At 42.9% G+C, this 12,580-nt stretch overlaps 1 protein-coding gene across 2 annotated transcripts in view; it reads left to right on the top strand.

The window, feature by feature from the left end:
* LOC138158478 (RIMS-binding protein 2-like) overlaps positions 1 to 12,580 on the top strand; it is a 490,854-nt gene that overhangs the window by 445,870 nt on the left and 32,404 nt on the right. For both annotated transcript variants that reach the window (XM_069084581.1, XM_069084643.1), the window contains exons 16-17: positions 4,257 to 4,409; positions 8,717 to 8,875. In XM_069084581.1, the coding sequence (XP_068940682.1) occupies positions 4,257 to 4,409; positions 8,717 to 8,875 (312 nt within the window). The remainder of the gene's footprint in view (positions 1 to 4,256; positions 4,410 to 8,716; positions 8,876 to 12,580) is intronic.

Raw genomic sequence — 12,580 nt, 5'->3', positions numbered from 1 at the left:
TTCTTGCTCACAGTTTCCTCCCTCCTTCCCTTCCTTCCTTTCTTCTTTCTCACATTTTCCTCCCTCCTTCCCTTTTACCTCTCCCTTTTCTTATCTTTCATCTCATTGAATTCAAGCCTCAGCCACTGCATCAAGTGGTCTCTATAAGATTTGAAAAGAATATGCAGAAGGATCCTTCTTAACCACTCCTGGATGAGCAAAATGTAGTCTAATGCTATTACCTTCATCCAGAAATGTACAATTTCCTCTGGGCAAATCTAACATGCAAGACACAACTTCTTCTGGGATATGGAGGGTGTCCCCAAAGTCTCAGTGCAGGCCTACACTTTAATAACTTAAGATCCCATTAGGAGTGAGGATATGTCTATAGACCCCTCCTTGGGAGCTGTGGATGGTTGGTTGTTGTCCTTCCTACTAGGGGAGGACCAAAATGACATCTAAGTGACATTGGGTCAATGTGCAGCGTGTCTCACTGTGGTTGATCAGACCAGTAGGAGCTCTCAGAAGGCTCTACCACAGGCTGAGCACAAATAGTCCAGAACCATAAAAAGGACCCAGTGGGCAACAGATATTTAAAAACACCTTTGAAGTTATAGCAGCAAATTTCCCTCAGTTTATTGTAGGGACAAGTAAAAGTTTGATGAATGAATAAATACTTTTAAAAAGGCACATTTCTGTAACCCTTTAAGGATTACAAAGGATTTTCCTTCTACAGCCCTCAGAGGGGGTAGTGCAAGCATTAGTAATGATACTATAGATGAAGAAAACAAGGTTCATTAGAACATTGATTTAAAAGGGAGCCCTTTTTTTCTGTGAGGAAACTGAAGACTATGAAGATTAAGTGACTTACCCAAGTACCATGTCAAGAGTCAGGATTTGAACTCATATACTGACTTCAAAGCCATTGCTTTTTCCTCCCACTGTTCCCAGCTCCCTGTGGTCAGCCAGCTTGAAAATGGCAAATATAAGTTGCTAACCAGGTTCTCTAAGACTGATGCCCAACTCAAAGGCAAAAATGCAGTCTCAACAAAACCATCTAAAGTCTGCAAGATTTTGCTGAGAATATAGACCTTGGGAAGGTTTCTTTCTCAAAGGTATAAATATAAGCAAACCAATCTTAGTAGACAGGACTAAGGCTGTCCTCATGATCTGTGTAGAAGCAAGTTTCTTTTCTATTTTTTTTTGGAGGGGGGAAGGCAAGGCGATTGGGATTAAGTGACTTGTCCAAGGTCACACAGCTAGTAAGTATGTCAAGAGTCTGAGATCAGATTTGAAATCAGGTTCTCCTGACTCCAGGGTTGGTGCTCTACTCACTGTGCCACCTAGCTGTCCCAAAAGCAAATCTCTTCATGGAGCTATGATATTTCTGGGGACCTGTGACCCCTTGAAATATCCAAATCCTGGGGCCCTTAGTGAGGAATTTTGTACTGACAAAGGTTTCCCCCATTCCTTCCCTCTCTTACACTATTTAATTCAGAATTATAGAATGTCAGAGTCAGAAGGGACCTTGCGCAGAGCTATCCATTCTAACCGATACCTGACTAAAAATACTCTCTATAATATGATGATGACAATGCAGCTGCTGTTATTAGGTAGTATACACACACACACACACGCATCAGCTACTAGGCTCCAGGCACTGTGCTAAGTTTATTAATTTTAAAAATATTATCTCATTTTGATCTTCACAACAACCCTGAAGGGTAAGTGCTATTATTATACCCATGTTACAGCTGAGGAAACTGACGTTTTAAGTGACTTGTCTAGGGTCACACAGCTAATGAGTGTCTGGGACAGAATTTGAACTCAGGCCTTTATGACTCTGATCCCAGTGCTCTATCCATGGCACTACCTAGCAGCCCCCCCCCCAAATCTCCAGCCTGTGTGAAACCTCCAGGAACGGGAATCTATTACCTCTAGCCCATTTCACTTTTGGACAGCTTTAAAGGTTAAGAAATTTTCCTGATATACACCCTAAATTTGCCTTGTTGCAGCTTCCACCCATTGTGGAATTCATTCAGAATTCTGCCCTCTGGGGCTTAGCAGAGCAAAGGTAATTCCTCTTCCTTAGGGCAGCTTTTCAGTACATGAGGACACTATCATGTTCCCCCTGTATCTGCTCTATTCTGGGTGAAGCATCCCCAAGTAGCTGGTCCCCACCTCACTGCCCCTGCATTCTACTTAATGGAGAATCTCTCCTGAACGTCTAGGATCTCAGAAAGTCAAATCCAGGAGGATAAGCTGCCCTTATAAAGCCGATATTAGTAGACACAGTAGTCAAGATCAGAAAAAAAAAAAAAAAGTTTACACTTCTCCTCCAAAGCATCTACCCAAAAAGGCAGAAGAGCTAAGAAAAAATCTTTAGACAGTTGGTGCCACCCAGTGGAGTGAATTAGGACAGCAGCTATGGTCACCAGAACTCAGATTCTCTATTGGAGCACAGTCTCCTATAATCTCAGGACTGAAAAGAAGTCCTGCAACATCCCCGACAAGGTTATCCAGCCTCCACGTGGCCTCCAGGGAGAAGAACTCAAGACCTGTCACGGCAGGTAGCCCATTTCCGTTCTGGACAGTTCTCTGACATCAAGCCTAAATCACCTTTTTTACAGCCTCTGCTTATTAGTTCTGTGCTCTGGTGCCAAGAGACTGTCCAAGTCTCTGTTCCTTCAGATGCTTAAAGGCAGGTCTCATATCATTCACACACACATACACACCCCACTCTATATATTCAAGACAATATCCTTAAAAAATGACGCCCACATGTGAACCCAAGACTCCAGCAGTCCTGAGTCTCTCTGCGATGACTGTCAGGGATGGCCTGCCCCACTCTGAGATCCACTTGCTCACTGTTTCTTTTCCCTAGTAGTATGTTTCTTAAAGGCTAGGAACTGGGTAAAGTATGACTAGGCAACAGCTTCTCAAAAAAAAAAAAACTTGGGAGTTTTAGAGGATTCCAAGTCCCATATAAAACATCAATGTGACATGGCTACCAGGAAAGCTAATGCGATTTTTAACCTGTATTAAGATCAGTCAATAACATTATTTAACCGTGGGACCTTGGGCAAGTCACTTAACCCCAATTGCCCTTCCAAAAAGCAAAAAAAAATATTAATTTAACACTTACTGTGTGCCAGGCACCGTGTTAAGAGAAGAGTGCCTAGAACTAATGATTTTTCTCAAAATCACACAGGTCTTAAACATAAGAAGTGGAATTTCATAGTTAGAATAAGGGAGAATTGAGTTTGAATCCTGTCTCATACATATGCTAGCTGTATGACCTTGGGCAAGTCATTTTCCTTATCTATAAAAGGGGGGAGTCATTATTGTTTGTATGCTCTGAAGTAGGGATGGAGCTGGTCAAAAGCAAAGTAGGATGTGTACTTTGAGAACCCTTTGGACACCTTAAAGTTAACTCAATGTCAGCAAATCCATGACCTCATCAGTCTAGAGCTAGAAGAGTGGTCCTCTCTAGCAACCTTTCCATTTATAGAGGAGCACATAGACCTGGAGAGGTCCTTAGGATCAGAGACTTGGTGCTAGAAAGGACCTCCGAGATCATCCATTCCAATTTTTCCTTTCTAAATGAACAAAGATGCCCATAGAGTTCCATAGGATCATACACTTGCAATTAAAAGGGACCTATGAGGTCATCTAGTCCAAGCTCTTTGTTTTATGATTGAGAAAACAGACGCAAACAGATTTAGTGACTTTTGGGGACAACTAGGTAGTGCAGTGAATAGAGCACCAGCCCTGGAGTCAGAAAGTCCTGAGTTCAAATCCAGCCTCAGACACGACACACTTACTAGCTGTGTGACCTTGGACAAGTCACTTAACCCCAATTGCCTTGCCTTCCCCCCTAAAAATACAAACAGATTTAGTGACTTTCCCAAGGTCACCCAGTTAGGAAGTTTCTGAGGCTGGTTTTGTATTCGGGTTTTCCTTAACCACTTCACCATTCTCAAAGGTGAAGGCAGGGAGACCTCAGTTCAAATCTTGCCACAATACTCTAGCTATGTGGTCATAGGCAACTCATCTGACTCTTCTGTGCCTATTTCTTTATCAATAAAATGAGGGATATAGTAATAGCACATCCCTCAGCTGCTTGGTGTGAGACTCAAGTGAAGTCTGGTGACTCAAACAATTTGCAAAGGGTACAGTGGCATATAGAGGTCTGTTGTTGTCACCCCTAACACCAATGCCTCCTGCCAGAGATAACTAGCCCTGCCTTACTTGCTTCTTCTCTTTTTCCCTCCAAGTTGGAGAAAAGGAGCCTGTTCGAGGACAGGAGCAGGGCAGGGCATTACGTGAACTCCGATGAGGAGGAAGAGGATGGCTATGACTCACCCGATATCAAAAGGAGAGGGGCTTCCGTGGATGATTTTCTGAAGGGTTCTGAGCTCGGCAAGCAGGTAATTGGCAGCCCACATAGCTGGCAGTGGCCAGTTCTCTTTTTTTTTTTTTTTTTAAAGCAATTGGGGTTAAGTAACTTGCTCAAGGTTACACAACCAGTTATTAGTTCTGGGTGTGGTGCTAAGTGTCTGAGCCCGGGATTCGATCTCCAGGTCTTCTCAACACTGGAGCCGGTGCTCTTACTCGCTGTGCTACCTGGCCGCCCCAGTGGTCAGTTCTTAAAGGTTCCCATATGGTGGCAGCGACCTGACCACCACCTGGGGAGTTGAATTTTACTATTTATCTCCAAGGTGTCATTTTAGCCAAAGAATTCAGCTCTCCTGACCAAAACCTCTGATAGGAGGTGCTTAAAAATGCTTATTGAACTGATCTGCAAAGGTCGAGTGCATGGACCCTGACCTCTCTCCTATGGATAGATCCTTTTCTCATTTATTATTTGGAATTGTCCATTCATTAACCTAAAGCACATGTTCTTAACCCTTTTATATCATGGATTCTTTAATAAAGCCTATGGATCCCTTCTCAGAATAATGTTTTAAAATATGCAAAATAAAATACCGAGGCAGCCAGTCAATAGATAATTATTTAGCACCCACTATGGACTAGGCACCGTACTAAGTCCTGGGGATACAAAGAAAGGCCCTAAAGACAGTCCCTGACCTCCAGGAGTTCACACTTTAACAGATTACAAATTAAATGGATTACAGAGTATTACAAAGAGGCAGCAGGGTCTGGAGAGGCAGGATGACTCCCCTTCCTGAGTTCAAACCTGGTCTCAAACACTTACTAGTGGTGTGACCCTGGGCAAGTCATTTCAGCCTGTTTGACTCAGTTTCCTCATCTGTTAAATGATCTGAAGAAGGAAATGGCAAACCTCTCTAGTGCCCTTGCCAAGAAACCCCCAAATGGGGTCACAAAAAGTCAGACACGACTGAGAACACCAAATATTACAAAGGAAATCAATTATATTGAAATACAGTTATCAAAATATCAGGAAAAAGAAGTTCACAGACCTCTGTTTAAGAACCCCTTCCCTAAAATGAGGCTGCATGGTTAGAAGTGGGAAGACTCAGGTTCAAGTCCTGCCTCTGATATTTATTGGTTGTGTGACCCTGAGCAAGACGTTTACCTTCCCAGTGCATTGAGGAACAAAGATTTTAAATCCAGAAGCAGACATTTATCTGTATTGACAGAGGGAGTTTCCTCAGTGGGACAAATGGGACAATGAAATCCAAGATAGGGTCCAAAAACCTAGAGGGAAAAGGACTACGGGACTTGCCAATAAGAAAACCTATGTTAAAATTGAAAAGAAGAAGGTGAAAGAGGAAGAGAAAAAGGAGGAAGAGGAAGATGAAAGAGGGAGAAGGAGAGGAAAAGGAAGAAAAAAAGGAGGAAGAAGAAGAAGAAAAAAAAGAAGGAGAAGAGAAAGAAGAAGAAAAAGAAGGAGAAGGTGGAGGAGGAGGAAGAAAAGAAGAAAGAAGAAGAAGGAGGAGGAGGGGGAGGAGAATTTATAAGGCGGGTTCTTATTATTATTCCCATTTTACAGATAAGGGCCTATTAAAAATTAAATGACTTGCCCAAGGACACCTAGCTAGTATGGATTTGAACCCAGGTCTTCCTGATTCTAAGCCTGACCCTTCTTCATCCATTGTGCTCCCTGGATGCCTTTAACTTACTATTTATTGGTTGTGTGACCTTGAAGAAGTTGCTCAGTCTCTCTGAGCCTCAGGTAAAGTCATGGAAAGGTTGCAATCTGCTTTCATGGAGGGAATTGCCTATAGATCCTTCATACATTTATTCTAAACCATTTTCAATGTATTCACAGCAAATGAGAGCCCTTTTTTCATCTCAGTGTGACTTATTCAGCTGCACCCAGCCCATCTTCTAGTTCTAAATTTTAGCTTATTTTTTTAGCTCATTTGTTTTGCTAGTGATATTCTTACATTAGTACTTCACTGAGAGTTGGGGCTGGTGACACCTGCAAGGTATTTCACTGTCTCATCCCAGTCCCCCCCAACTTCCATCCATTGACTCTACTCAGCTCAACACAGCAAACATGCTCTGCATCTACAGTGTTAAAGTCAGGAGGCACCTTAGAAACCATGTGGTGAAACCTTCTTATTTTACCAATGAAGAGACTGAGCAAATTCCCATCTTTTATAGGAAGCCTTTCCCACTTCCTCTTCATTCTAGTGCTTTCCCTCTGTCAATTATCATATATATAATATATGTGTGTGTGTTTATATATCTATGTATATACATATACATATATCCTGCATATAGTTTATTTTGTATATATTTGTTTATATGTTGTCTTCTCTATTAGACTGTAAGCTCCTTGAGAGAAGGGACTGCCTCAAATTGCCTCTTTTTGTATCCCCAGTGCTTAGCACAATGCCTAATATACAATAGGTACTTAATAAATGCTTATTGACTGATTGATGGAAAATAAGGAGTTTGCCCAAGGTCATACAAATAATGAGTAGCACAGTCAGGATTCAAACCCAGATCCCCTGACTCTCAATCCCATGGGAAAGTCAGAGTGGGAAGGGCTGAGATGACATCTAATCTGGCCAGTACCAGAATCCCTCTACAATATGCCCAACAAGTGGTAATCCAGCCCTTGATATAAAACCTCCTGAGGCAACCCATTCTACAGCTCTATTTGCTAGGACAGTTTCTTTCTAGAGAGCCGAAATTTGCATCCCATGAACCTATTAGAGCATTAACAATTAAAATCATCCCTTCCATTACAGAGCTCTAGTCAACAATGTTATACCAGAGGCTAGAGCTAGATGGCACAGTGGATAAACTGCTGGTCCTGAAGGCAAGAAAACCCGAGTTCAAATCCAGCCATAGATACTTAATAGCTGTGTGACAAGACTCTGGGCGAGACCCGATCTCTGCCTCAATTTCTTTCTCTGCTAAAAAAAGAAAATGATAATAGGGTTGTTGTGAAAATTAAAGGAGATGTTTGTAAAGTGCTCAGAACAGATGCCTAGTAGGCATTTAATAAATTCTTATTCCTTTACTTTCTTCATTCACAAGATTTCAGTGTTCTGGAGTTGTTAAGCTTACTTAAAATTTTTGAAAATGATGAGTTTTATCGATGCCTTTCAGTTTTATACCATAGTCATTTCCAGTCACATCAATGAGCTCTCCCTTATGATCACAGAAAATAATCAAAGCCAATTAACTGTGACTGTATCTGACAGTAGGTACAATGTTCCACACCTGTTGTCTCCCACCTGTCCCCTGACAGGAGGGAGATTAAATTTCTTTAACTTCCCTGGAGCCAGAATTGGTCATTATGATTCTAAAGTATCCAGTTTCCTTTTGTTATCATTATTACACCCATCGGTAAGGTGACTTTAGAATTGAGGAGGGTCTTTCTTTGGTACCTGGGAAGCTCTTCACCCTTCCCCTCTCCCTGGCCCTACTCTGCTCACACAGTGACCAGGACTATACTGGCCATGGATACGGGGCATCACCACCAAGCATGAAGCTCCCAACATTCTGTCACTTTCCACATGAAGGATGTGTCTGGTGATTCCTCCAGTGAAAGATTCTTTCCAAGCAGGATTGTTGATAGTGTCCAAAGAAAGAGCCCTCTGCTCATTCTATTGCCAAGATCTTCTAGGTTGTTTCCCTCCTTCAGAATTCAGGCATTTATCTGGGGAAGAAGGAATTATTGAGTGTATACTATATGCTGGACACAGTGCTGAGTGCTAAGCTCGTTCAGTTGATCTGAGCTCCATGAGTTTTCCATGAGAAAGGCCAGAGATGTGCAAGAGAATCCTTGCATGTTGGAAAAGGATTTTTTAAAAAATCAATGTGGTGCAGTGAAACCAGGGGAAAATGGCTGGATCTGGAGCCGAGGGATCTGAGTTTGAGTCCTGACTTTGACCCTTGTGTCTATGTGTACACCCCTCTTGTTTCTTCCTATATAAAATGGAGGTGGGATGACAAGATCATAGGCTCCTAGATCCAGGACTGGAAGGGACCTCAGAGACAATCTAATTCAATCCTCTCATTTTACAGATGAGGAAACTGAGGCTCAGAGAGTGTGACTTGGCCTAGGTCCCACAGGTTGTAAGCATCAGAGACAAGATATGAACCCAGATGCTTTGACTCCGGTGCCTTGCTCTTTCCATGGTGATCTCTAAGTGACTATTCAGTTCTAAATCCTAAAAGATTTAGATTTTTAGAGAAACTCCAGCACCCTGTATGAGGGGAGAGGTGCTTTGGGGACAGCCAAGGTCCCATTTTCACCAAGTATCCTGTTCTCTCCACTCTGGTCCTACAGTCACACTATGGTCATGGAGAGGAATACCACACGGAGAGCAGCCGGGGCTCCGACCTGTCTGACATCATGGAAGAGGATGAGGAGGAGCTCTATTCAGAGATGCAACTGGAGGACGGGGGCAGGAGGAGGTCCAGTGGAACCCCACACAACACGCTCAAGGTCAGTGGCCAGGAGCAGTTCTAGTCAAGGCTGAATCTCTCTTGCATTGGGTCTTCTCACCTTCTGTTTTTGTCCCTTTGATCATCTCAGGCACCCTGGTTCTAGATGGTCCCCCAGACTGCGCCTATTAAATGCTCAATCTCAAGGCAGCTTCTTTCTTTCTTTTTTTTATTACTTTTTTTTGTTTTGTTTTTCCTTTTTGGAGGGCAATTGGGGTTAAGTGACTTGCCCAAGGTCACATGGCTAGTTTTTGTGTTAAGTGTCTGAGGCCAGATTTGAACTCAGGTTCTCCTGGTGCTCTATTCACTGCGCCACCTAGCCACTCCAGCTTCTTCCTTTCTATTGACCTGGCACCAGGAATGGCATGTATATCTCTGTCTCACTTCATCAATAATTCCCCTTTGGGTTATTGGAGGAACAGGGGTAAAGCCAATGCCAATATTTCTCAGTCACCTTCTTTGTACCCAACTAGACATGCCGTGAGGTGTAACACATAACTTCTGCCCTCTGTGAGTTTTCTTTGTAGCTGGAGAAATAAGGTGGAGAGATTTAGTTATACCCTTCTTCTGTTCAAAAACATTCAGTGGCTCCCTACTGCCTATCAAGGATGGTTCAAACTTCTTTCCTTGGAATTCAAGGCTTTCCACCACCTAGTACTACTATACCCTTCCAGCCTTATTTTGCATTCCCTAGCCCAATGTACTCCACCATCTATTCTCTGTCTGAGCACACACTATATTTTCCCACCTTTGTGTACCCTCTTCTCTTACTGGAATATCCTTCCACTCTCTCTTTGTCTGCTGGATTTCTACCCATCCTAAAAGCTGAGTGCACATGCCACCTCCTCCATGAAATCTTCCTTGATTTCACACACACACACACACACACACACACACACACACACAAGCTCCCATAAGTAACAAGCTTTCTCCCTTGGTCCTTGCAGAGGATTTTGTTGTGTATTTCATGAATGCACTTTAACGAATCCAGAGTGTGTGCTATGGATAGGGATAGAACCGGGATCTTGATTTCAATAGTATGGGGAGCTCTTGGATGAAGAAACTCCTTCGAGTAATGCAGATAAGCACCTCTTCTGCAACTTAGCATCTTGGAGAGGATCTAGCACACTGAAGGAACAATGTGGAGTTGAAAAAATAAATCCTAGGATCACACAGCCATGTGTGTCAGAGGTGAGACTTGGACCCTGACCTTCCTGACACCAAGACTGGTTTTCAATCCCTAGTAGGAGAGTAAAGACCAAATGAGTAATGAAAGCCTCAGTCTAAGGAGGAGGAATGTTGTCCCAAATGTAATGAGGCATCAATGGAACCTTTTGAACCAGGGAACCATATATTGCAGGAGGAAGGGGAGAGAATAAAGATATAGTGGATCGAGAGCTGGCCTAGGTGCTAGCTAAAAGGATCTGGCTTTGTTACTCTCAGTTAGTCACTTAACCTCTGAGTCTCCCAAGTTACTCTCTAAGACCATCAGTTGTAGAACAAGTACTGATCAGCATTGACCAAGGGAGTTCCCTCCCTATCCCAAAGGAAATTCCTATACTTGTGAAATCATAAGTCCATTAAAAAGAAAACATCTCACAAATGGGAGATAGCCCTTTGTCTCTCCCCTCTTTCCCTTATCTACATCAGGATAGACCTACTTTCTTTACTCCTTCCTTGGAGCTGACCTGCCCCTATTCCAACAGTTTAAGAGTGTGTCAGTTCTGGAGGAGGAGACTGTAAAAAAATTTTGTACAATTTGTGGAAATCTCTCCCTTATCCTCAGCAAAGCTCACTGAATTCCTGTTTCTCCAATGAGAATCTATGGGCCATAGTGGAGCACTGATTCATGTGGTTTGAATGGAAGACACCAAACCCATCATCCCAATATGGCGACTAAGTCAGTGATGCCTTGCATAGACATAGACCTGTGCAAGTTCTTCCAAAGTGACATGACTAGATCCTGAAAACCTTCCTCTCCCATGGACTGGGCACTTCGACAGCCCCACCACTGCTATTTCCATAGATTCGCATGCCTCCTGACTATTAAGAGTAACAATGTCAAATCCTGTCTTCAGCGGTCTTCTTATCTCTTACTGGTGGTTCCTATTGTCCCAGACTCTCAGAAATAAAAGGAGCCTGAGAGGTCAGCAAACTCAGTTGCAATTAAATCCAATGAGCATTTATACTTATTAAGCATCAGGCACTGACTAAAATGAAATAGTCCTGCCTGAAAGGAGCTTACATTCTACCAAGAATTCCTCTTTCACCTCCATGGCAAAAGGTCTACAGGAGCAAAAATCCAGTATAGTTAGACCTGGCTTTGCTCTTCATTTATTTGACCAGTGCTGACATGGTCCTACATGACTAAATCCCATGAAAGGTAAGATACAAGCAGTGAGAAATGGGGATTCTATAGTTGTGGGGGAAGGGTAGAGAGGAATTATGGAATTATTTTACATTAAGAATTGTTCTTTAAAAAAAAAAGAATGCTCTAAAGTCATGAGCCCAGTGACCAAACGTCAAATCTCACTGGGACCTTTTGAGTTTCCCTTTACTGGAGGTCTTCAAGAGGCATTTGAATAACAGTAGACCAAATTTGTAATCAAGGCAATTGAATTCAAATCCCAATTCTACTACTTATTACCTGTGTGTCCTTGGGCAAGTCACTTAACTTTCTGTGGGTCTCACCATCTTCATCTGTAAGATGAAGGAGTTGGGTAGATCACCTCTAAGGAGCCTTTCCAGTCCTAAATCTGTTGTACAATTGAACAGTTCAATCCAACAGCATTTACCAAGCATTGACTATGGGGCAGGCACTGTGCTAGGCACTGGGGACACAAAGACAAAGACCCAATAGGCCCTGCCCTCAAGGAGCTTACATTCTACTGAGGGGATGGTGATATACTAAATTGAATAACTAATTGTTCAGACATGGGCTGGTCTAGATGAACTCTGAAGTCCCTCTCAGGTTTGAAGGATCATGATTCTTCCATCCTCACAAACCCTGTGGTGCACTTACTTTATTGACTGGTCCAAGCAATCTGCACTTCCCTCACTGGTCAGCCCTGAAGCTCTTTCAATTGGAGCCCAACAGTGCCCCCAATTTTTCTCTGCTTTTTTGCAAATGGCACCTGATGATTTTTTCCCCCACACTTTTCTTGATACCCTTCCTGCCCAACTATTCCATGTGTATCTTGTAAGGTCCAATCCTTGTATCTTGTAAGGTCCAATCCTGAGCAGTGCTGCCTCCCCACACAATAGGGTCTCTTAGTAGTGGTAAAATGCATCAGTCTCTAAGAGCTCCTAAGGAAAGAAATGAATTCCTACCCTCCCTCCAGGGGGAAACCATTGAGGTGCTCCCATAAGAGAAAGCCAATGAAATCTTTACTTGTCCTCCTCCCTCTAAATCATCCTCAGGTCCCACACACAAAGGTACCCATTCCCACAATACTAATATGTGCTCTCCAGTATATGGAGGTACTTTGCATGTTTAACAGACGAATTCATTGTCATTTACTATCTGAGAAACAGCTACATGGAATGTTCCCTCCCTCCAGCTGCTCCTCTCTGAATGTGCATCCCTTCTCTCTATCTGGTATGTATTCTATTCCTCAGGGGTGGCTGGTGTCTAGGAGCAGGATTTGGTTGAGGGCTTCATGTCACATGAAAGCCCTCAGGCTTCTTGGTTGGGTGAAGTTTTCAG

The sequence above is a fragment of the Petaurus breviceps genome, unplaced genomic scaffold, assembly GCF_028583685.1.
Source record: "Petaurus breviceps papuanus isolate PSGF00001 unplaced genomic scaffold, PetGlider_PUasm1.0 101, whole genome shotgun sequence".
In the NCBI taxonomy this organism is placed as follows: Eukaryota; Metazoa; Chordata; class Mammalia; order Diprotodontia; family Petauridae; genus Petaurus; species Petaurus breviceps.
This window is presented reverse-complemented; position numbering and strand designations above follow the sequence as displayed.